Raw genomic sequence first — 26370 nt, 5'->3', positions numbered from 1 at the left:
TAATGAAAAGAAAACTGTGCCTGAGCCACAAATGTCCATCTTTTTTATTTAAATTTTGACATTAACCCTACCTGGTGGAAAATTGCAAATGCTTATTTTCATTGAATCAGAAGCATTACATACTATATATTTCTGAGGGAAGGCCTTCCTAACTTCCCATAGCTTTTTTGAGAGATGATAAAGACAGTACCTTTTGTTAGAGATAACAATGGTGCTGGGGTGCTTGACAACAAGCTTCTCTTCTGCATTTGTCAGTGAGATCTCGCCTTCATTCTGCAATCATACTGGAATATCACATTTGTGTTCCAGTATTCATTTCAGTCAGGGATTTATGTCAGCCATAAATCCATAGTTCGGTTATTACTCTCTCATTGACTTAACATTGCCAGTACACTGTTCAAGAATTGTCTAATTGGATTACTTGTACACTATATTTTTTCCCTATAGAATTATAAAGTTATGAATCCAACACTTAGTCTTTCTGAAGTTGTTTGTCATTGTCTTTAAGTAATCCTGACACAGAATGCCACCCTGGAATTAAAATGTAATGACTGCTGCTTGAAGACCATAATACCTATAAATCCTTGTCAGTGACAGTGACAGGATGGCTGATGATAAACACTTTGGGATTGTATGCATGAACCAAAGTGGCAAAAAAACATCATTGTCTGGGCTGTTCTGCCAAGTGACAGATATTGCAGGTACTGATATTCAGTCCCCATATTCCAGAGGGGGAATGTGTTTGTGATCCAAGACAAAAATGGTTCAAAGACTCTTTGACTTATTATTGAACAATGGATAGACTGATGCCATTGTGCATGCTTTTATCAACCAAGGAGTTAAGGTTTCAAGCACATAATGCCGAGGGACAGCAGAGCAAAGGTTTTTCTGTCAGAGAATGCCTTCTGGCCACATTCAGAACCTCCTTTCTTCCTATTTCTATTGGGACTAACCAACTGTGACTGCCATTTCTCTCCCGTTTTTTCTTTCACTGGTGTATTCTGCCCTGTTCAACATTGTCCCAGTAGGCCAAAAAATACACAATTCACAACAACAGGAATATCTTGCACAGAGAAAAGAATTCAACTGTCTATATGATGGCTACATCATTTCACTCCATGAAGAAACCCGCCTTTTATTCTAACCTTCATCCTTTCCAACCTTGTCTACAACTAGGACCAAAGTGCTTTCTCTCTCTCGGTTCTGCTGAAAGGTCTTCGACCTAAAACTGTAGCTGGTTTATTTTTCCACAGATGCTGTTCGACTAGCTGAGTTCTTCCAGTATTTATGTCTGTGTTACACACAAATATTATTATGATGGATTGTGTTTCAAAAGTGCTTGGCTTAAGATTGTCTCTTTCTTGTACTACAATACGATGCATCAAATACTCAATTTTCGGCACCACGTGGTAGCAAATCAGTTGTTTCTCTCTGCGCCTTGTGGTGCAACCTTGCCATTTCTTCAGCATTTGTCTGTTTATTATGAAGCCAGAGTTGCTAGCTCGATGCTCAACCCAGCATAGATGGAAACCGTGCAAGGAGCCGGCTAGATTTGAATCCAGGACCACTTGCCTCAAAGTCCAGTGCGGATGCCACTACACCACCAGCCGGCTTTGCATAGCAGTTAGTGTGATGCTGTTACAGCTCCAGGCATTCCAGAATTCAGAGTTCAATTCCGGCACAGACTGTAAGGAATTTGTACATTTTGTGTAGGTTTCCTCCAGATGCTCTGGTTTCCTCCTACAGTCCAAAGACATACCAGCTAGTAAATTAATTGGTCATTGTAAATTGTCCTGTGATTAGACTAGTGTTAAATAAGTGTGTTGCAGGGCAATGCGTCTCGCTGGGCTGGGAAGGGCTGTTCTGCACTGTATCCCTAAATAAAATGAAATTCATTATACCAAAAGAACATCATTAGCAAACAATGCATTAATTATGGAGATATGAGAGATCACAGGTACTGGAATCTGGAGCAATAAGCAAGGTGTTGGAGGAATTCAGCAGGGTAGGCAGCATCTGTGAAGGAAATATTTGTTACAAAATGTAATTACAAAACTTATAGATATATTTAATGAATTATTGTTGAGATAAAGTTATTAGATTTATGTTAGACAATAATTATCGAGTTAAGTTACAATCACAGCAGTTAGTGCAATGCTATCACAACTCGGGGCATTCCAGTTTGGAGTTAATCTCCAGTGCTGACCACAAGAAGTTTGTACATTCTCTCCACCAACTACATGGTGCTCCAGTTTCCCCCCCACAGTCCAAAGATGTACTGGTTGCAATCAGTCTTGATTTAGTTGAATGGTAATCAGAACTCCAGGGGTTAAATATGCTAGTCCCTCTTTAATTATTAACCTAAAGCTATAAAGAATCGAAAGGGTTGGAGTGTGCACAATTATGCCTTTAAAATGTTAAAAACTAATCAGTATTTGATTAGTTCATCAGCAGCAATGCCACCATTCCCCTCCTCCATTATCCATAATACATCTTCTCTGTTGAGACTGTGCTTCGTCTGCTTCCAGTAACTAGCAAGAGGATGTTTTTGGAGGCATTTCCATCGCGCTTAAAGAACATAATGATTATTTCACAATCCCTGAGGTAATGCCATACTCGTTAAATCAATTACAACAGCTACAATTTCAAATCGCACATCTGAGCTTCACCATTTGATGCCTAACCTGAGTCATTGTGAAGTCTCTGTAAAAGATCCTGTCACACGCTGCTTCCTTGGTTTTGAATGCCACATGTTTGAGAGTCACTTGGAACCTCAACAATTACAGATGAACATACATGGTAAACATCAAGATGCATAAACCATTCCAACAATCTGTTACTCTCACACACCATGCTCACCCTTGCTTTGTGTGAATGTAAGAAAAATGTAATTATGGTGGTGTCTCAAATATTATATCTGGCATGGTAACAAGGATTTGGCAAGTCTGTCTGTGGAAAAAGCCCAGTGAGTAATTTGTCCATCTCCTTTAACTCTTAAAGCAATAATATTCAGCCTTCTGATAGGAAATAGCCGCTCTTTGAATGAATTCCATCACCATTCCCTGCACAGATTATTCCTCGGCATCTAAGTAACTGGCTGGCCCCTAAATGGCACTGAGGTAGAGTGGAAGCTTGGGATCCGGTTCCATTATTTACTGAAAGTGTAGGTGGATAAGGTAGTAAAAAAAGTGCTCTAAGTTGCTTACCCATTTTTAGACACTTTCCACAGTCTTAAAGCTGATGAATGTAGCATCTTTCAGAATTTTTATTTTTTCACTCTCCAGTATATTGCAGAGAGTACCTGACCAAATTTATTTTATCTATAAATTCAGTTGGTTATAAAATTCATCTGATGAGCTGCTGTCTCAATTGAAGTGGGATCACTGAGCTGGGAAGCTCCCAGTGCTGACCTTCTTGAGCTCTCACTTCAGCTGATCTTTAAATCCTGGTTGTTTCCTTTAAAGACAAGTTATTACCTGTCTGATGTGGTTGTTGGTGGTTTGTTGCATGTCATGATCTGCTGTTTGTGTTGTTCTACTGAACATGGTGGCCCTTCTACATTGGCACTAGAAAGTACACCAACCCTAATGGCTGTTCCCAGCACATCCTTAGGTTAACACAAAGTGTATTTCACTGCATGTTTTGATGTACTGTGATAAACAAATAAATTTGAATCTGATTTGCTTCAGCAATGTGCCACACAGCAAACCCAGATTTTAATACCTCAGAGTATAGCATGAGGGACAGCCACGCATCAACTAACATTGGCACTACCAGGACAGGAAGAAAACAGAGAATGTGAAAACATTAAACAGGTCAGCTCATAACTGGGGGAGAGAAACGTTCAATGTGTCAAGATTAACTGTGTGCCTATTATGGTTAGAATTAGCATTACTATAAAGAATAACTTACAGAGATACAATGCACCTTATTATCATTATTTCTTGGTTCCTTTAACCACAGATGCTGCCGGACCTGCTGAGTGTTTCCAGCATCTATTTTTTTTAAATAAAATCACTTTCTGATCAGCTACTAGGAGGTTGATGGGAGGTGTCCTTCACAACTAGGAACTGCTGCAATTTACGCAGTTGAATGAGAATTATCAGGGTAGAAACACAATCAAAATTATTCCACTTTGATAAAAGAAAGACCTACCTTCACTCCCTGACTTTGCTGCCCTTAGCAAAGCACAAACTTCAAATTCCATCAAGGCCAACCTTCCTAGGTAAAAGTAGGAGGGGCATTGAAAGGATCTGTATTCAGAGTCCTTTTATCCATGACAGGAAGGTCTATAACTAGAGCACATATGTTTAATGCAATGTGTGTGAGGCAGAGAGTGGTAGGTGCTTGTAATGTTCTGCCAAGGGAGGTGGTAGAAGCAGATATAACATCAATGTTTCAGACACATGAACATGCAGGGAATTGACATGAGGTAGGCAGATACCATTAGTTATATAGGCTTCATGATGGGTACAGACATGCCAGGCAAAAGACAGCATGCCCTTGTTCCTTTACTCCACTGGGTGAAGGTTATGTCTTTATTCCTTTGCTCTATTGGGTGAAGGTTATGTCTTTGTTCCTTTGCTCTACAGGATGTAGGTTATTGTCCTTGTTCCTTTACTCCACTGGGTGAAGGTTATGTCTTTGTTCCTTTGCTCTACAGTTCTGTGCACCATATTCTATGAAAGCGACCCATCACAAGGTTATTGAACTATTCAAGCCCTTAGATATCTAGTGCCTAAATTTTGAAATTCGTGTCCTTATTTCCTTATCTGCCCATCATCATTTCTCCCTATCTGTGATTTCCTGTTGCCTATAATCCTCAAAACAACTGTTTCCTTCCTTACATTAACTGCCAAATTTCACTGAGATTTTTAAGTATCTCAGAGACTTTGGCCCTGAACTGTCCTGGCAGATTCAATTTCAGCAAGGAAATAATAAAAAATGTATTGCATGAATAAGATGCATCATATCTCTGATTTATTGTTTAAAGTAATGCTGGTTGTAGATGAACAGTTAACCTTTTAATTTTCCAATAACTAACATTAATGTCTAAGATGGAGTCAAACCAATCAGCCTTGGCCCTACACTCATTTCCAGAGCTCGAGACAGTAAAAAGTCGTATGCATTATATTATATATTGACGACAGCTCTGCCTTCAACACTATAATTACAAGAAAACTCATCACCAAACCTCAGATTCTGGGAGTCAGTACTTTCATCTGCAACTGGATCCTTGACTTCCTGACCAACAGACTGCAACCAGTAAGGAAATGTAGCAGCAACTCCAACAGGATAATTTTAAATGTTTGGGTGGTGCACGAGGTTGACTCTACTCCTTGTATATTCATGACTGTGGCCAGCTTCTGCTCCAACCCCATTGACTAGTTTCCAGATAATACCACTGTAGTAGGCAGTATCGCAAATAACAAAAAATTGGAGTACAGGAAGGAGACAGGGAGTGTAGTAACATTGTGTCATTACAACCACATTTCCCTCAATGTCAGGAAAACAAAACAGCCGGTCATTTCCTTCAGGAATGTAAGTGGTGCCTGCGCTCCTGTCCTCATTGACTGTTGAAGTTGAGTTGGTTGAAAGTTTCAAGTTCTGAGGACTGAACATCAGATCAGCAGCACAGCCAGGAAGTTCACCAATGCCTCTACTTCCTTAGGAAGCTAAAGAAATTTGGCACAATCCCATCCAATCTTACCAATTTTTATCAATATACCCATAGACAGCATCTGCTCTGGATGCATCATGACACATGCCCACAAAAAAACAGCAGAGAGCTGTAAACACTGTGCACATCATGGAAACCTACACGATTCCCTTCTATGGACTCTGTCTTTCTTGTTGCCTAAGTAAAGCAGCCAGCATAATTGAATATCCCACCCACCTGGACATTCTCCCTCCCCCCCAACTGCATCGGGCAGAAGCACGTACCACTAGTCTCAAGGACAGCTTCTATCCCACTGCTACAAAACTGTCGAATGGTTCCTTGCTATGATATACATGCAATCTTGATCTCACAATCTACCTCATTATGATTTTGCACCTTATTGCTTACCTGCACGGCACTTCCTCAGTAGCTGTTACAGTTAATTCTGCATTGTTTTATCAGCCTTGTTCTACCTGAATGAACTGTGTAATGATTTCATCTGCACAAACAATATGGATTAGAAGCTTTTCATTGTACCTCAGTATATATGCAAAATAATAAACCAATTCCAAGTATGAAGATTACCACAGGCAGATTAAAACATTCCCTCTATTTGCATGCTAATTTTGGGATAGGAATACTTCTATGCCAGCATAGAATTAATGAAGCAAAAATCAAACCGCTGGAAGAATTCAGCAAGTTGAGCAGCACCTGTGGAACTCATCCCTCCCGCCCTCTCCTTTCTATAACACAACTATCTTCCTTCTCGGTCCAAATGCAGAGCCTTGTCCCAAAACACTGATCAGCTCTTTGCCTCTACAGATGCTGCTTAACCCACTGAATTCTTCTGGCAGTTTGTGTTCTTCTCCCGATTCCAGCATCTTATGTCTCAACAAAAAATAATGACGTCCCTATTAGGCAAACGGTAAAACGCTACACTTTAAATAAGAGATTGGCCATTGTTGATGCTCAGAGATGTGCAATTCCAAAGATTCACCACGATCTGATTAAAGAAATTTCTATTCATTTCTGTTCTTCTCAGCCTACCAAAAATGCAAGTGCAACAATCAGTTAGGAAGACAAGAGAATTTGAATAGAGTAAGGAAATCTTATTGCAATTGTGAATCTGGACCAGGAATATTGCATGTATTCCTGGTTTCCTAAGTTAAGAACTGCAAGAATGCAGGAAAAATTCACTAAGCCAGTTCACAGTATGGCAAGTTTGCTGTATGAGGGAAGGTTGAGTAGACCTTGCCTTTTTTTTGATTGTTTATAAGTTATAAAATTCCTACAGGGTTTGACAGACTGGATACAGGGAGGAAATTTCTTAAGGTTGTACTTGTCTAGCACTAGGGGTCACAGTCTCGAAGGACAGAAATGAGTAGAAATTTCTCTGGAATTCTGCACGCCAGAGGGTGCAGTAGGCTCAGTTATAGAGCCCATTTAAAGAGATAGATCAGATTTCTGAATGTCATGGGAATCAGAGGACATGAGGATGATATAAGCAAATGCTGCTGAGGTAGACATCAGCCAGGATATCAAGCAGAGTCTAAAGCCCAGGAGGCCTACTCTTATTTCTTTGTTCATAAGATTTTCAATAATACTGTACTGGAAAATAAACAACTGTAAAATGCTTGAAACATTCAGCTGCATTCATGGAGAGGGAAACAGTGTTAATGTTTTAGACAATGATTCTTTATTCATTTCAATGTAGGCTTACGTATCTTAACACTAAATCATTATTACCCTGTTGCTATTAGATGACTGTTGTCATTCCCTGATGCAGGCAATCTGTGCCCAGAATTAATGCCTACCCTGGAAGAGCTAACTTGCACTTGTTTGTCCCATCAGAAGTGGCTAAAGTCAGGAGTGGTAGATCTCACCATACTCCATACGTTAAAACCTGTGGTAGAAGATGAAAATGCTAAGATCTCCACCTGCTCACCCAGATAGGCATAAAAAAAAGTGACTGCTTGAGTCCTCACCAACATTTATCCCTACAATAATACTTAAAAACTATTATTTAGTCCTTAACAATCAGCTGTGGGACCTTGCTGTGCACAAATCAGTTGATGGCTTTCCTGCATCGTGATGCTGATAGTAGTTTAAAAATGTATCTGATCAATCACAGAGCACCTTGCGACATGCTAAAGGTTGTTTTTCAGTCTGAGGGAAAGGTTCTAAGAATTGGATAAAAGGGGAAATAATGCATTTAAAATAATTCTTCTTTTCAACTAATGGTCATATCAATTTTACTTCAGAAAAGAGTATGGATTGAAAATTATATAATTGTAAATACAAAAAACAGACTACAGATTAATTCTTGGTGAATTTAATAGAAATTACATATCAAAAAATAAATCAGCAATTCCAAATAGCATTCAAAACTTAATGAGTCTAATTTCCTCCTTTGAGTAGTTGCATAAAATTGCTATTTATTTTAAACTAATCCCTTCAAATTAATAATGAAAATAATTCACATTAAATGTTAAGCTTTGTAAGACCAGAGAGAATTAAACACCTATGTATGCTGTCTATCCTCTGATTTGTGTGATTTGTCAAGATTATATTTGGATTATCAGAAATCCCAAAGTTAATATACTGAATAATATAATTTACATTCAAAGCTAAACATTACACATAAACAAAGCATAAATGATAACTCTGGACAAACACATGTAAAATTCCATGGGTCAATATCTATTTTGAGAAAGTAATAACATACTTCAAAGTTTTTCCAAAGACCAGAAGAGGGGCAGGTGATATGGATAACTTAAGACATTAATTTCTGGTAAAATATCAAGATATTTTACTCAATTTGAAAACATGGATGTGCAGTATAATGCTACAAATGGGGTAATTACATCACCACTATGTATGATAATAATTTCTGAGGGAAAAAAAATTAGGATATTTTATTTCTAGTAACAGGCATCCTCGTCTGAATCCTTGAAAGCCAAACTTAGTGATTTAAACAATTTATAAAAATGAATTTGTTGATAGTTGCTCAGCAAAGTTGCAAATCTATCTGAGGTAACAGCATGAAGGAAGTGTTTGTACTTATGTTAATTTATAATCCCAGATTTTGTGAACAAAGATTCACATTGATACAGAAGCTCTTTATAATAAAGGCTCAATTTATTTTGAAATTGCTATGTCATTTTCTTCTGCTCTCTTAGAGGGAAAAAAATACATTTATAGTGGATGTTATAATTCTAATTATATAACATTTCCATGACTGACTTCCTTTATTCTAGAAAAAAATACCTGATACTTTTAATAAAAAGTTCTGTTTTGTGAAGGAGCAAAAATTTACTATTTCAAAATTGAAACAAATGAAAATTGTTTTTCTTGGTGGGATTATTAACCATTTCACATTATGCAGTCTAAAATGCTGGAGAAGTTAGCAAAATAAATGATCAATGTAACACATTTTGGCAGTTTTGAAGACTGGCAATACCAGCTTCAATCAATTTTAATTTTCTAATAAATTTTATTAGAAGAGATGGTGAAATAACATTCCTGGCAGCATCAGTTTCTAAGGAAACCTGGGATTCACACCAGCTCTTTAAGTGAGCTATTGCACTGTTATTTTTTAACTAGAGAATACTTGAAACTTTACTGGGTTAAAGAAGAAACAATTTTCTCCCATGATAACCACCTTAAATTAATATTGTTAATAAAAAGGGTTGCATACCCCTTATCCAGCAAGAATACCTGCAACATATTAATTTGCTGCTGCCTTTTATATAGTTATATTTTCCCAATTTTAATTTTACTGATTACATCTCATATTTTATTTGTGGGGTTAAATGTTACAAACAACTGTTCTTTCACTGCAAGTCTAGAGAAATTATATTTTAATACATATACCACTGGTAGGGTGGCCAGGTTTCTTGAGTCACAGGCACCAGAAGTCAGCATGAACATGCTTTATCATGATGGCTGTGCCACTCTTGAGTATTATGAGTTAATAAAGTTTAATATTCTCTTAAATCTTAATGACACATAAATTTTATCACTGTCTTCTTACTTAGTGTTTAACAATCATCCGGTTATTTGATATGCACATCAAAATAAAATGTAGCTTTACATTCCACATACCCTTAATGATGCTATATAGTAGTGTTTTATACACTGAGAGGAAAGTATAATTATTGTGTGCTAGCATCCACTAAGATAACCGCTGAATAATATCTTTCAAGTCAGTGGTTCGTCTACTTCTAATAATGTCAGAAAGTAACAGTATTCAATTTACAGTTTTACTCAATATTAAAATAATCACACATAATACTTCATTAAGTAAACAACATAAGGGTTAATGAAAACAACCTGTACGATAACATGTAAAAAGTGTATAGCATTATATTTGGTGCTAAACATTCAGAGCACAGTTTTGAAAAATCACTTCTCAATAGGACTTCACTTCACTACAACTTGAATTGTTACATGCTTCTTTGACAAACTAAACAGTTCAGTAATATACCATTAACTCAGAGCTGTTCAAATACGAACTTTTAGAAACATATAAAGATAATGATAACCACTTTGATAATGCTAGTGCTATTGGAATCCCATTTGATTACAAAATTTGATGATTATGTAGGGTAAAAGCCAAAATCTGTAGCAACACAAACCCTAAATAAACAATCCAAACAAGTTAGTAGGCTTGATTTTATATCGACGTCCAAGAAAGGATAATACAAAAAGAAGAAAGGTTGTATCTCATTTTCAGTTGTATATCAATTGTTGCTAGATTTATACCACTACATAATAAGGCCATTAGATATAGGAGCTGAATTAGGTCATTTGGCCCATTGAGTCTGCTCAGCCATTTGATCAAGGTTGTTCTATTTCCCTCTCAACCCCATTCTCCTGCCTTCTTCCTGTAACCATTCATGCCTTGACCTATCAAGAATCTATCAACCTCCACCTTAACTACACTCAATGACATGGCTTTCACAGACTGTGGCAACAAATTCAATGTATTCACCACCCTCTGGCTAAACAAATTCTTCCTCATCTTCATTCTAAATGAACATCCCTCTATTCTGAGTTTGTGGCCTCTGGTCCTAGACTCACCCACTACAGAAAACATTCTCTCCGCATCCACTCTATCTAGGCCTTTCAACATTTGATAGCTTTCAATGAGATACCACCACATTCTTCTGAATTCCAGTGAGTACAATCCTACAGCCATCAAACACACTTCATATGATAAACCTTTTATTCCTGGAATAATTTTTTGTGAACCTCCTTTTAACCCCCTCCAGTGTAAGAACACTCTTTCTTTGATAAAGAGCTCAAAACTGCTCACAATATTCAAGTAAGGCCTCACTAGTGCCTTATAACGCCTCAGCATTACATTCTTGTTTTTATATTCTAGTCCTCATGAAATGAATGCTAATATTGCATGTGCCTTCCTCACCAACAACTCAACCTGCAAGTTAATCTTTAGGGAATCCTGCATGAGTATTCCCAAGTCTATTTGCAAGTTAGATTTTTAAATTTTCTCCCCATGTAGAATGTGCATGACCATACACGTCCTGACGCTGTATTCCATTCTGCCACTTCTTTGCCTATTCCCCTAATCTATCTCAGTCCTTCTTCAGCCTCCCTGCTTCTTCAATAATGTCCGCCCTTCCACCGATCTTCAAATCTATCTTCCACCTATCCACAAACTTGGCCACAAAGCCATCAATTCTGTCATCCAAATCATTATACTACAAAACCCAACCCCAAGCAGAACATCACTAGTCACTGGAAGCCAATCAGAAATGGTTCCCTTTATTCCCACTCTATGCTTCCTGCCAATCAGCCAAAGCTCTATCCATGCAAGAATCTTTTACCCAATAATACTGTATTTTGTTTGTTTTTGCTTGGGAGAGGATAGTGGACGTAAAATCTAATGACCTTTAGGTTCTTGATACACTGATTATATGCTTTCATTTTCCCTCTTGGCAAAAATGTACCACCTGATAAAATAGTTCTACTACTGCACCAGCCTGACAACAACATTTATACCGCAATTATTTTTTTGAGGATGCTCAAATGGTAAAGTACACTTGGTCCCGTATTCTCTAATTAGTCTGATCATAAAAATTTATATCGCAGCTAATTCTAGTGTTTAAAAAAACTATGATTTAATTTAATATCATACAAAGGAATTTGACCCACAACAGGTGGCATAAATATAGTTTAGTAAAGGTATGAAGTATACAAAAGTCAGGAAAATTTTCTTTGTTTTGAGAGCATATATTTGTATTTTCTCTATTATGATTAATTGTTTTTTTTAAAGAACTTGGATTGTTTTTGATAGTAAACATGTTATATTTCAATTTGTTTTCTGATAAAGTTACATATTAGGGAATTGCTTTAAAAAATCCATAGATTTACAGTAACATAACAATTTCTCTTTATTCTAGCACCCCTTGCAAAAGCACAATGTTTATTTTAATTGTTATTTAAAGTATAATGTGAAAAATTTCCATACAAATGCAAAACATTAAATAAGCTGAGCATTAAATTTCCACAACAATGGGAAAAATTAAAAAGCTACTACAATGCTGGTTTAAAAAAAGTTTTAAAACCATGCCTCACTGGTAAATATCCAAAGACATAATGCAAAAAAAGTTATTGTAGTGGTTCGAGAATTTAAGGCCTTTTTGTACTGAAGTTAACCTAGCACACAATTCAAAGAAAAAGTGCATTTCTCATCCAGAACTGTAAATGCTGTTGCAGCATGTGCTAAAAGAGCTAAACATACACTTTACAAATTAAATTACATTTTAATAAACAGAATTCAGAAGCATAAGACCACATATTGTGCAGTTACGTTTCTGGCACAGTTACCTGAAAGGTACAGGTTTGCCCACGGTTGGCATAATGTAGTGCAGCATTTCTCAAAATTCCTTATACTTCATCCAATCCAGGGTTTCTCAACCTTTTTTTTAATGGCCATGGACCCCGAACATGAACCAAGGGGTCCGTGGCCCCCAGGTTGGGAACCCCTGATCAAATCAAACAGGAGGCTACAGGTCAAACTTTAAAGCTTGCATCATTTTTGCTATTTTCATGCCACATCTCAGTAGTTCTTCTATCTCCAGTTTTTGTTTTTCCTTTCTTAATTTTCAGTTTTCTCTTTGTTTTCACCTCTGCCTTCTTTTGAAGTAATTGCACTGTTAAGAGGATAACGTGCGAGCGGTGAGTGACTGGAGAGGATCACCCACTAACTAGGCATGAGAAACAGAAGCGCTAGTTTGTTTGTGGCAGAAGGCCATGCTGGTTGAAGAGTTAAACCCATCAGCAAGCCTCTGCTGGCCAGATTTACGTGCCCCATTGTTTGAGAGTCACCGGTGTCCTGAAGCAGGCATCTTTATCCGAGTCAGCAACAAATGGAGGTGCATCAAAGTAATAGCTCACAACAATTTCAATATTTAAAACTGTGTTTACAGGAAATGTGTGCTTATAAAAAGGATTTACTTATAAAAAGAATCTATATGTAAACATTAAAAGAAAACAAACTGCTCATTCTCAATTATTAACAAGAGTTAAGGACTTCAATTCCATTTAAGCTGCAAATTTTATCATTTCCTGTTCTCACTTCTCCTTTTTCTAAAAAGGTCTTCTATTCCAAAGGATAAAAGTCTGATAAGAGAATAAGGAGCTAGCCCTGCCCCCACACTCCCGCAGAAAGCTTCAGTTCCTTTCTGTTCATGCAGCCTCTCCCTGTGATTTGCCTCATGTTTTGGCACCATGCAATCTGAAACACCATGCAATCTTTGATGCTTTCTAAGTAGAATGCAGTCAACATCCATTAAGTCTTTGCAGTGCAACCTGATAATAAAATACAGCTGACACATCCAGTGTAATCAGTTCAGGTCAGAATGACAATTAGGACTGACGGGGTAACTCGGTTAAAGCTGTGTCTGCAAAGGATAACCTGGGGGAGTGTATGGAGGTGGAGCAGGGGATGGTTTAATTCCTCTTGATTTCATGTACGAGAGAAACTGGTCTGGAATCTCAGCTAAAACATCCTTTGCAAGTCGGGCCATACTCAGCACATGGTTTCCAGTTCTGTCAACATAGTCGCGAAAAGGCACAAACTGAAAAACAAATTTTAAACTCTGATCATTGTAGTACAAAAGGCATGAAGAAAGAAATCTACAAGCAGATTGAAAAATAGTAAAAGCTGTGCATATTGATTAATATTTTGATCATAGCTGTTTTATCATTCACTTTCCAAAGTCAGTAATCCACATTAATAGAACATATTCTAGCCAGAGAAATACAAGGATTACTTTCTTATCTCAATGGGTGAAATATCACACTCCCCCAAAAGCAATTGCCATTGGATTCATTCTGTATGAATATTTTGATCAGGAAATATACCATTTGGCAGTCAACCTTTGACAGTTGCTTATCATTCTACATACTTCAAATGTAAATCAATAGCTGATGCAGATTAAATCAATATAGATTTCATCACCGTAACAAAATGTCATCTTAAAGCAGTTTCAAGTAACTTCCTTTGGCTGCAAAATTTAAAAGAACTGCATTAGAATTAGGGAACTCTGAAAAACTTTATCCCGGAGGGCTGTGGAGGCTTGGTCATTGACTTCATTCAGATTTATTTATCACACGTACATCGAAACATACAGTGAAATGTGTTAACAACCAACACCCCCAAGGAAGCCACTGACACGATGAAGGAAGCCCTGAACACCATCAGACATGGAGGACCGACACTGCTGCCATAAACGCCAGCGGCGTAACGGGCACGGCTCTGCACACCCAAGTGTGTGCCGGGGGCAGCCTGCAAATGTTAGCACCACATTCTGGTGACAAGATAGCATGGCCACAGTGCTCCACAGAACAACACAATGGATAGATCTCCCAATATTGGATGGCAGTTATGTGATATGGTGAGAATGCTGACAAACGTCGAGGCAAAAGATTGTCCCCGATCTTGGTAAGTGATGGAGCAGATTCACTGGGCCAGATGGTCTGCTCCTGTTCCTGATAATTACATTCTTATTAAGAAATCTATTATAGTACAAGTAGTTAATTAATTATGTCTTATGTTAATCCTCTCTTCCAAAATTACATAAAAATTACAAGCTAGAAATAGGCTTTATTGAACTCCATCTAATTTTCTCAACTTCCTCATTTTATATTTTTAAGCTGAGCTTTACATTTATTTGGAATCAGGAATACATGCTGATTTCCCTTAATATTCCAGTATTTATTTCAGTTGTGCGAGGGGGTCACACTGTATCATAGCTGCAGCGGGTCATTAGAATCTCTATGCTATCTGTGTACAGATTGCCCATTCTTTCTCTCTTTTATGATGTGGATGTCCTGGGTACTCTGATATCTTCGAACATACCAAATGCAGGCTCATAGTTTAATTGTCTACCTGCCCCAACTATATCGATGAGTCATATAATCAGCATGAGTTGATCAGAATGTGGGGAGAAAATCAGTACTGGAAGGTTTGTGTTAAGCGAGTGCTTGGAATTTGGCTGAAAGGCCAATTTCCGTGCTTTTCACTATGGCCTCCAGAATTATTGTATGTTTTCACTGGTTGCCTCTTGTATTTAGTAGATGCAAGAATTCACTGTGAATGTTCAAATCACAAGTCTGTTCTAGATCCCACAGGGTTTCATTTAAAAAAGAATTAAGTGGAGAAATCCTGATGGAACCAAACAGTATGATCAGGTGACTACCACAAGGGAATATAATTTTCCAAGTATCTTAAGAAATTAATTTTTAGTTTAATATGTTTATGATACTTCGGTAATTGGAAAATATGTACACGTGACTTTAACCATTAAAAAAAGAAAATGATCTGGAGAAAAGGTTGGGAAGGTCTGTTCATTATCTTGCTACGAGACCCCATTTTTCTAAGAACGACTTGTTTCCATTCCAATTGTCTGAGTTCTGAAGTGGCTCATGCCAATGTGGAACCAATAGTCTTAGCTACAGGTGGGACACTGCTCCTGCCATTTACCATAAGACTGTAAGATATAGGAGCAGAAGTAGGCCATTCAGCCCATCGAGTCTGCTCTGTCATTCAATCATGGGCTGATCCAATTCTTCCAGTCATCCCCACTCCCCTGCTTTCACCCCATACCCTTTGATGCCCTGGCTAATCAAGAACCTATCTATTTCTGCCTTAAATACACCCAATGACTTGGCCTCCACAGCCGCTCATGGCAACAAATTCCACAGATTTACCACCCTCTGACTAAAGCAATTTCTCCGCATCTTAGTTCTAAAAGGATGGACTTCAATCCTGAAGTCGTGCCCTCTTGTCCTGGAATTCCCTACCATGGGATTTACACTGGGATTCCAGTGAAAGGTCTCAAGATTCTCAGTGCCAAGATAAATGCTCCACCTCTATTCAGAGCTGTCCTTCAGTTGAAGAGCTATCATGACTTCTGCAGACCTATAGAGAAAATTGTTCCCAACTATAAATCTGGCAAGTCAAATTATTATCGTAGCTTGGATACGAGAGATGCTCAGGTAAGGGTTAAGTGGTAAATTTAAAGAGAAAAGTCAAGGCCATGGAATGGAATACTAAGGTAGTAATGATTACAGATTCTGGCAGAAGGAAGAATGTGAGTTTTATAATATTAATCTATCAATGAATAATACTAAACTTGAGGATATTTGTGAAAATATTAAATGGAAGACTTTATTCATTTCTTTTGATTTTATTGAAGTACTTCACATTTAGACAGGGGTGAATAGCTTTGATGCAATACCATTAGAAAGATACAAAAAGCCTAGCAACTCAAAGTTCCAGTTTCCCTTATGTTTGGAGAGGACAGACTAAATTAAGAAATACCAAGTGACTGATAGAGGCAAAATGATGCACAATGAAGTGGAAAGACACCGAATCAGAAAGTTGCTAAGTTGAATTGGTGAGTATGAAGAAAATCTTTATACTTACCAATTTTACTTTGTGACTATGAAGAAGCCAGATAAAGAACACTACTTAGACATCTATGCAGTTAGTAATGAAGGCAGAACAGATACTGAATATTAATAGTTGAAAAAGACATAACTAATAGACAAAAGTAGTTCAGAGCATGAATTTAGAAGGGTTTACTGGAGCAACTCATTATTAGAATCAACCAGGCAACATAGATTGTGATAGATGTGATCCAGTGTGATGAAATAGGATTAAGTAGCAATATCCTTGAAAACATGTTATTTTGAATGAAGTGAGTTGTTTAGAAAAATAAGGGGGGGGGGTGGATTTCAATAAAACATATCAGATATTGAAAGGCCTAAATAGAATAGATGTGAAGAGGAGTTTCCTATAGTGGGGGGAGTCCAGGACCAGAGGGCACAACCTCAGAACAGAAGGATATACCTTTAGAACAAAGATGAGGAAGAATTTATTCTGCCTGAGAGTGGCAAATCTGGGGACCTCATTGCCATAGAAGGCTGTCATTGGGTATATTCAAAGCAGAGGCCGATAGGTTCTTGATTAGAGAAGGCAGAAGAATGGAGTTGAGAGGTTTAATAGATCATCCATGATGTAATAGTGGAGCAGACTCAATGGACCAAATGGCCTAATTATGAGCCTTTGTGTTATGGTTTTAGTATAATAAACAGAATTCAAATGTAATATATATATCTTTGATATAAAGCATGGATTAAATCAAGAAATTTGGGGAATTAAATAATTACCTATTCCTATTTCAGACATACTTCATAATTCACATTTCACTGAGTAATTAAAGACTCCAGAGAAGGCCTTCCATCAACAGCTAAGAGAAGTTAAAGGGAGTATTGGACTGAGAGAAGGTTTCAGCATTGCCATGAAATCTAGAAAACAAAGATGGATTAAGAACAGGCAAAGGATGACCATAAATCAGATAACTATTGAGGATTGATAGGAAGCCAGAAAAGAAATCAAGAAGGGAATTAGGATAGACTGGTGAGTCTTACATCAGTGGTAGGGAGGTTACTGGAGAAAATTCTTGGGGAGAACATTTGAAAAACCATGACCTAATTGAGGAGAGTCAGCATGGTGTTGTGCAGGGCAAGTCATGTCTTACTAACTTGATGGAGTTTTTTTTGACGAGGTGACAAAAAAAGGTAAAGGTAAGCAGTGGATGTTGTCTACATGGATTTTAATCAGGCATTTGACAAGGTCCCTCATGGAAGACTTATCTAGAAAACAAAGATGGTGAATTGTCTGTTTGGATTCAGAACTGGTTTGCCCATAGAAGATGAGGTAGTGATCAAAGGGACTTATTCTAGTTGGAGGTCTGTGAGTAATGGTGTTCCACAGGAGCAGTGTCCCACCTGTAGCTAAGACTATTAGTTCCACATTGGCATGAGCCACTTCAGAACTCAGACAATTCGAACGGAAGCAAGTCGTCCTCAGAAAAATGGGGTCTCGTAGCAAGATAATGAACAGACCTTCCCAACCTTTTCTCCAGCTCATTTTCTTTTTTTAATGGTTAAAGTCACGTGTACATATTTTCCAATTATCGAAGTATCATAAACATATTAAACTAAAAATTAATTTCTTAAGATACTTGGACTGGGAACTCTGCTGTTTGTGATGTATATAAATGACCTGGATGAAAATGTACATGGGTGGGTTAGTAAGTTTGCAGATGATACAAAGGTTGGTGGTGCTGTGGATAGCGTAGAAGACTGGCAAAGATATACAGCGGGATATAGATCTGTTGCAGATATGGAAGGAGAAATGGCAAATTTAACCCAGCCAGATATGAAGTGATGCACCTTGATAGGTCAAATGTAAAGAGACAGTACTCTGTTAAGGGCAAGATCCTTACAATTGTTGATAAGCAGAGGGATATGGGAGTTTAAGTTCATAGCTCCCTGAAAGTGGATACACAGGTTGATAGTGTGGTTAAGAAGGCATGCCTGTAAAGAAGCAAAATAAAACATAAAGAGCTTCTAAAAGTCCCTAAAACTGGACAAAGAATGAAAGGGGAAAATGAGGAAATGGCTGAGATTTTACACAATATATTGTTTCCACCAAATATATAACAGTCTATAATATATAACACACCTTAGATGAATGTCGTGTAAAGTAGCCAAGTTTACTGACTGCATAAGGCTAACCAGGATGGCAAGCTATGATAATGATGTGGATAATCCATTAGTTAGTAAACTGGCGGCAAGATGGGGCAAAATTCATGAGCTATGGGATTTTACAGTTTAGAAGGAAGAATTGAAAGTCAAGTATCATTATAATATTGAGAAACCAGTACAAAAATGGGGGTTAAGTGAGCATTGTCAAAGGTAAATGGTGTGTTAACTTTATTGCAAGGAGCTGGTGTATTAAGCATTATCCACATCCGTATCACAACTTGCTTCTCTGCATTAACTTTATACAGTCAGCAAACTTAGATATGTTACACTCAGAATATTCATCTAAGGTACAGTATGTTGTTTTACTCAGTTATGTACATGAATAAGGATATCTTGTTATAATTTTGTAAGGATGCAAAAAGACCACACCAAGAGTTCTATACAAAATGAGGGATAGATAAACTTGGCTCTGAATTGAGCCTCACTTGACTTTTTTTCCAGTGATGCAGGCTTTACTCTATGATGACAGATTCGTTTGGAGTGGCCAGTGCTTCCACAGGGTCAGAAAGGAGGTAATCTCATTGTAATAGGGAAGATTGAAGATGTATCAACAGGGTATAGATACTCAAGTGAATCAAAAGACCTGTGATCATAGGAAAGTCAGCTATAATCATATCAAATAGCTCAAGGGACCTGACAGAAATATCCCAGCTCAGATTTCTTGTGTCCTTATCTTATTTATCTGAAGTTGAAATAGAAAATAAAGATAAAGCTATTGCCAAGTTGAAAGCATCACAACAAACAGCATTGAATTCAACTGTTTTTTTACAAAATATGACATTATAAAACCATGATAATTTAATGGTACTATTTAACTACATAGACCACTGAAATGATTATATGCTCAAAACAGTGACCATTATAATTTGCTTTAGAAATATTATAAATAGATTAAACACACTATAGTAACTAATGAAACAGAGCAATAATTTTTCAAAATATTGTTACTTTGAAATACATTTTTCCCCAATAGAATATAACAGGCATCTAGGAAGTTGCCCTAGCGTTTATCTTGAGATTTAGATGAATTACTCAAATCCTTAACACACTCCCTCATCGCATTTTCCTTTCAATATATTATGCAGCACATTGTGAGTGAATGCAGGCCAAATTGTGAAAATGAAACAATGCACTTCTCTGTTACATATATCTAGTCACTATTAATGACATTTTGGCTCCAATATTCAGCTGTTAAGTGGGAATGGAGATATCACCACTCATTGTGTTTTATGCTGTGCTTCCAGAATTTTAATGTTCGACCTTTTCATTACTCCAGCTGTAACTTTTTACAAGCAAGAGCTATTTGTTTTGACGACTTGCTTTGAATGAATAATCGTAATTCTTTGACATTTCTGGTACGAACTTTAACATCTTCCTGGTTCAAAAACAACGGAAATAACAGGTCCCAACACTATACATACTTCAGTAAGAATATTTCCCAAAATGTAAAAGAGGTAAAATTTTGGAAGTTGAATTTAATGCTGTGGCATGCATGACACTTGCTGCTTTCCCAATCTCTAGTATATTTGTCCTTATCCCTTGCACATTATTTAGTTGTGTGTGGGAGCTGAAAGCTTAACTCCTCAAATTAGCAAACTTTGATAGAGCAATTTGACCACACAATAACCCTCACCTCTCTCCATCTTCAGAAGAATGAGACTTTACATACATTTCTCATTTTTTTTTACATTAGCAAAGAGTAATTACATTTCATTCCAGACATGCTATCATTTGGAAGTTATCACCATTTCCCTCCTTTGTGATTTACACCTTTATGAAAATCCAATAAATACAGCAGCAGATTTGCATAAAAGTAACACTAGAGAATATTCTACTGCCTGTAGAACAGCTCCACTTCAAGGTAAGAAGACTAGCCTTTCATGAACCTAATGGAAAATTTAGTATTTTCTGCATGCATTATGCTATCTGCTCATGAAAGCATTTTAAAAAAGTGGCTGAAAATAGAGTCAATTAATGAATGGTCAAGTATTTATCCCCGGAAATCAACTAATTCTGATTGAAGAGTTCCAATTCTCTGTTCAGAGCAAATGCCCAGGAGAACCATGAACAGTGTACATAATCATTGGTTTGGGGAGGCGGACAGTTTAAAACAAGACTTGCAATAATGTGGAAAAGGAAAGAGAAAATGGTCTCTGTATTTTAGTACAGTATCATGTCATCATATCCTACAATGGAAAAATGCACTAAGTTTTGTATTGAGTAAAATAAAAACTCCTGTAATATTTTACAACTAAGGTAAAGCAGTTTTACATCACATTAACTTCAATACATAATTCAAAACAACATCCTACTGCATTTTACCTGAACAATATCCCTCTCAGCATATCTTCCTCTTGATGATATCCTAACCTCATCCCCATCCAGTTCCTCCATTGCTGCAAACAAAGAATCGATGATAAAGTAAGAACATTTTTCTGATACAACAAAAGAGAGCAGACACAGAATTGGTTTAAGTATTGTGCTTGTACACGTCTCTGCTCCCTTCAGTGCTACTGATAACATAAAATGAGCTTTAAGGCTGACTTCATTGTTGCATAACAATAGTAACTGATAGCAAGAGGGGTGATTACAGTAAATAAAAAATACTATCTTCCTTTTACTAGATCTGTAACTTTGATGAAATGCACCCACATTCACTGCTGACCTGAGGTAAGGATAAGCTTATCTTTTCCTGATCTGCATTGTGTCAATTTAATGCCCAAATAAAATAGCAAGGCTTTACACACGGGGTAAATAGGAACAATGTTCTCCAAATTTATTTCTTTGCTCACAAGCTTAAAATGTGACATGGATCATGTTAAATCTTCTTCTCTCAGCTCCTCCCACTTCCTCCAGACTTGCAAGCAACAGGCTGGGAAGAGGTGTAGTCAAGGTAACTGCAGAGTCAGTGGTTTGTAAAGATGTCAGTAGATAACCTGTCTCTGGAGATGGAGACAGAGATCAAGAAAGGGCAAGAGGTGCCAGAAATGGACCAAGTGATTTTGAGGGTGGTGTGGAAATTAGTAGTGAAGTTGTGAAATTGACAAGATCTATACGGGTGGAGGAAGCAGCAGCAATGCAGTCTTTAATGGAATGGAGAGAGAGTTGGAGAACATTACCAGTATAGGTTTGGAACATGGGTTGTACGACATGGACAATGGAAAGACAGGCCCAATTGGGACCCCTGCATGGCTATACCTCTTCCCACTGTCACTTGCAAGGATGCTATTCCCTTCTTTCAGTTCTTCCATTTCCATAGCGTCTGTGATGTCCTCTTTTTTCTCAGAAGGAGATTCCAATCCACTACAATCAATGCAGTCCTCACCTGCATCTGCTCCACTTCCCACAACTCTGCCCTCACCCCACCCAACCCCCTCAACATAACAGAAATAGGTTTCCGCTTGTCCTCACCTACCACCCCCACAAGCCTCCACATCCAGCACCCCACTCTCCATCGTTTTTAACAGGATCCCATCACCAGGCATATCTTCCCCTCTCTGCTTTCCACAGGTATCACTCTCTCCACATCCCCCTTTTCCGGTCATCCTTCCCCACATCCCCCTCCAGACACACCTCCTTGCAACTAAATTAAATGTTACACCTCCAGCACCACTATTTGGGACCCTAAACAGTCCTTCCAGGTGAGGCAACACCCAATATAGAAAGCTGTTGGTGTCACTTATTGCATCTGGTGTTTCCAAGTGTGGCCTCTTCTCCTGTACATGGGTAAGATCTGATGCAAGCTGCAGAGTCTCTTCTTCGAGCACCTTTTGCTCCATCTGCCGTAACATCTAAGATCACCTTATGCCGAGCTATTTTTATTACACTTTCCATTCCTGCACTATCCACAGCGTTCTCTACTGCCTGGTTGAGACCAGATTGAAGGAACAACAACTCATATTCCATTTTGATAGCCTCCAACCAGATGGTATCAAAATCAATTAGTCTATCTTCCAGTAACCACTCCCCTCTGGGCCAATAACCCCTTAACATTTCCCCTCCTCCACTCTTCTGACCTTCCCTTTATTCCCTAGTCAACAGTCATCTCCTATTAGATTCCATGTTCCATCAGCCCTATGCCTCTTCCACCTCTCATCTCCTAGCTTCTCACATCATTTCAATTCATCCCACCACATTCCTTCACCTATCACCCACCAGCTCGTTCTCCTCCCCTTCCAGCCATCCTTTTATTCTGGCTTCTGCCCCTTTTCATTCCAATCCTAATGAAGAGTTTTATCTCAAAACGTCAACTGTTCATTTCCCTTCATCAATGCTACCTGATTCACTGAGTTTCTCTAGTGTTTTGTATTGATCCAGATTTCCAGTATCCATGGTCTTCATGAGTCAAGCAAAAACCTAATATTGCTTTTACCTTAGCTTTCTTCAACAACCTGTCTTTGTTCTAACAATATCAACTTTGTTATTTTCCTATAAATTTACATTATTTACAGTTTAGAATAAACCAGTCATTCCCCTATGTAATTCCATTGAAAATTCTGCCTTCTCTACCTTTTAAGCATTGATGGAATCAACTAAAATAAGATCAATGCTATTCTGTACATTGACATGCGAAGTTTAAATTTCTTACCATCAAATTCTGCAGGCCCAACTCCAACAATAATTATTGACATCGGAAAACAAGCCGCCTGAGAAGATGAAGAGAAGCATTAAATTGGAACGAAGAAAGAATCATTGAGACTTTCCTATGTTTTGAAAGGTGAATGCATTAACAATGGTTCCATTAGTGTCGTAGAAATATGCCAAGACCACTTTTAGCATACAAGAGGATCCTCAGATGGTTCACAGAAGCTTTCTAGCTGTTTCAATGATTAATGTTAAGCATAGTGCTTAAAATTTACTAAGTGTTAAACAACGTTTGCAACTTGATAGTGTTTGGGATGGTGAACTGTAGAGTTGGAATAGCTAAAATAAACACCTTAAAATAGCATTTTAAATCCTGTTATATATACGGCATAATCACTGTAATGCTTGCACATCCAATTCTGCTTCAGAATGTTGATACCATAACACATTAATTTCTCTCCTGAAATTTATATAATCTTTGAATTTATCAAAACTAATAATAATTTGGGAATTTGTGCACTATTGAACAAAAATGATCTCTTATGCTCAGCAAAGTGAAGGAAATCTATACTGGAGAATAGAATACTTATCATTATCTGCTGTTAGCACCAAGTGTCAGCAGCTAGCAAATCAGTCAAGTTATTGAATGAAACCGAATAACTTTCTCCCAGTAAGTGCAACATTTCTTTTTTTTTGTAATTTATTTTTTATTGAAGTTCATCATCAAACAAACATTTCCATAAGATGTATTTCAGACACTGTACATATATATCTTATATTCATATTTGTCACAAATCTCCACATAATATTTATCTGAGGTATACACTTATAGAAAAGAGAGGAAAGAAAGAACAAGCAAAAGGAGAAAACTCTGAGCCCTTAATCTCTTCTTACTGAATTCCAGTATTTGGTCTTAACAGAACTAACTCGTATAAATAGACAGAAATAGGCCCAAGTTCAAGTCCAAAACAAAGGAATTCAGTACGGGTACATTACAGCTCAACACCAGAAACAACAAACTACACGAGAACAATATCTCCACTTGGAAGTGTCAAGTAATGCTAGAGCTATCCATCCATAAAAAGATGAATCCATTTCTCCTGTAAACCTTACAGCAGAACAAACTGTACATACCCAACCAGAACAGTGGTTCTGGCAAAGGATATAAGCTGAAAACAGTACAATGCTTGATGTGAGTAACGGCTATATAATTGTGTAAATGCAAGCACGTTTGGAATTTAAACATGTGCACTAAGCATATAGGTTTTTAAACTGTCTGAAGATCTCAATTAGTCAGCCTCTCTATATATTCTGTGCAAAGTCCAACAACTGAGCATGAATGTACTAAGATTCCCTCATTTACATAGGAGAACCTCCTCTTACAATTTGCAAGGTCCCTTGTTATTATGATTTTAGATACGAGGAAGAAAGGTAAGAAAAGGGCAATTATATCTTTAAAATATTTGTAATAAGGCAAAATGTCTATTGGTTTGCTTATTTTTAATATCTTCTTCCACTACTTCAGAGTTGCTGAGGGGAAGTGGCTGCTCACCCTGTCCTCAATGTGCGAGGGGAGCTGAGGCCTCTAGTGAAGTGGAGATTACAAAGGAATAGTCATATTAAAGTCAGGCCAGCCAGTGATGACAGGCCTGACCATAATATCTGTGAGGTATCCATATAGCTCCACATCACTGGATTAACCTTCAATTGATTACAGTAGACAGAGGACCTGGGGATGGTTTGCAAATAAACAGCATCGAAGTGGTACCATAGAAGATTTAATATCACTGGCCTATGTTGTGAAATTTGTTATTTTGTGGCAAAAGATAGATTTTTTTAAAAAAAAATCTTAAAACATTGTTGCTTACTGAAGTAGGCATGGCTCTGACTGTGGAGTTCAGCTGTAGTAGTCCTAAATGGGATTATTTGATAATTCCCTTTGGAGCTGCACACATAGAGTCTTCTCTTCTGGCACCATCTTTAAAGGCGTGCATCTCTCATAAGAGTATTATTGGACTGTCCAAAGAAGTCCAAACATACTTTTTTCAGTGGTCATTACAGCAATAAGCATCTATACTTAAGTAAGACTTACAAAAAAATTGAATCCATGCGAAACTATATTTTGCTAAGACCCATCGACCTGCATGTGTATCATAGCTCTCCGTACCCATCCCATCCATGTACTTATCCAGACTTCTCTTAAATCTTGCAATCAAACCCACATCCATCACTTTTACTGGCAGTTCATTCCACACTCACACCACCTTCTGAGTGAAGTTCCTCCTCCAATTCCTCTCAAATATTCCACCTTTCTCCCTTAACCTGTGATCTCCAGTTCTAGTCTCGCCCAACCTCAGCAGAAAAAGCCTTGCATTAACCCTGTCTATACCCTTCATAACTTTATATGCCTCTATCAAATCAAATCCTCCCCCTCCCACCCCATTCTCCTACTCTCCATGGAAAAAAAGCCATTACCTATTCAACTTTTCCCTATCAGACAGGTTCTCAAGTCACAGCAACATCCTTGTAAAATTTCTCTGCACTCTTTCAATCTGATTGAGTATTTTCCTGTAGGTAAGTGACCAGAAATGCACATAATACTCCAAATTAGACCTTACTAATGTCATATACAACTTAAACATAACATCTCAATTCCTGTACTTAATATTCTGACTTATGAAGGGCAAAGTACCAATAACTCCCTTTATGATTTGGTCTACCTGTGACGCCACTTTCAAGAAACTATGGATCTGTAGTCGTAGATCAGTTTGTTCTACCACACTCCTCAGTGCCCTACAGTTCACTATGTATGTCCTACCCTGCCTTGCCCTCCCAAAGTTCAACACCTCCTGTTTGTCTACATTAAATTCTATCTGCCACTTGTCATCCCATATTTCCAGCTGGTCCCACTGCAAGCTTTGTTAGCCTTCCTCGCTGTCTACTATGTACCCCAATCTTAGCATCATCCACAAATCTGCAGA

General features: G+C 37.7%; 1 protein-coding gene across 1 annotated transcript in view; it reads right to left on the bottom strand.

The window, feature by feature from the left end:
- Positions 1 to 7975: 7975 nt before the first annotated feature.
- The window catches only part of LOC140186828 (copine-8), a 338594-nt gene continuing 320199 nt past the window's right edge, over positions 7976 to 26370 (bottom strand). The window contains exons 18-20 of the mRNA XM_072241442.1: positions 23394 to 23451; positions 21128 to 21201; positions 7976 to 13764 (exon numbers count right to left, since the gene is read on the bottom strand). Of these exons, the coding sequence (XP_072097543.1) occupies positions 13576 to 13764; positions 21128 to 21201; positions 23394 to 23451 (321 nt within the window). The 3' untranslated portion in view covers positions 7976 to 13575. The remainder of the gene's footprint in view (positions 13765 to 21127; positions 21202 to 23393; positions 23452 to 26370) is intronic.

The sequence above is a fragment of the Mobula birostris genome, chromosome 23 (genome assembly GCF_030028105.1).
Source record: "Mobula birostris isolate sMobBir1 chromosome 23, sMobBir1.hap1, whole genome shotgun sequence".
Classification (NCBI taxonomy): domain Eukaryota; kingdom Metazoa; phylum Chordata; class Chondrichthyes; order Myliobatiformes; family Myliobatidae; genus Mobula; species Mobula birostris.
The sequence above is the reverse complement of the archived record's forward strand: the minus strand, read 5'-3'. Positions and strand labels throughout refer to the sequence as shown.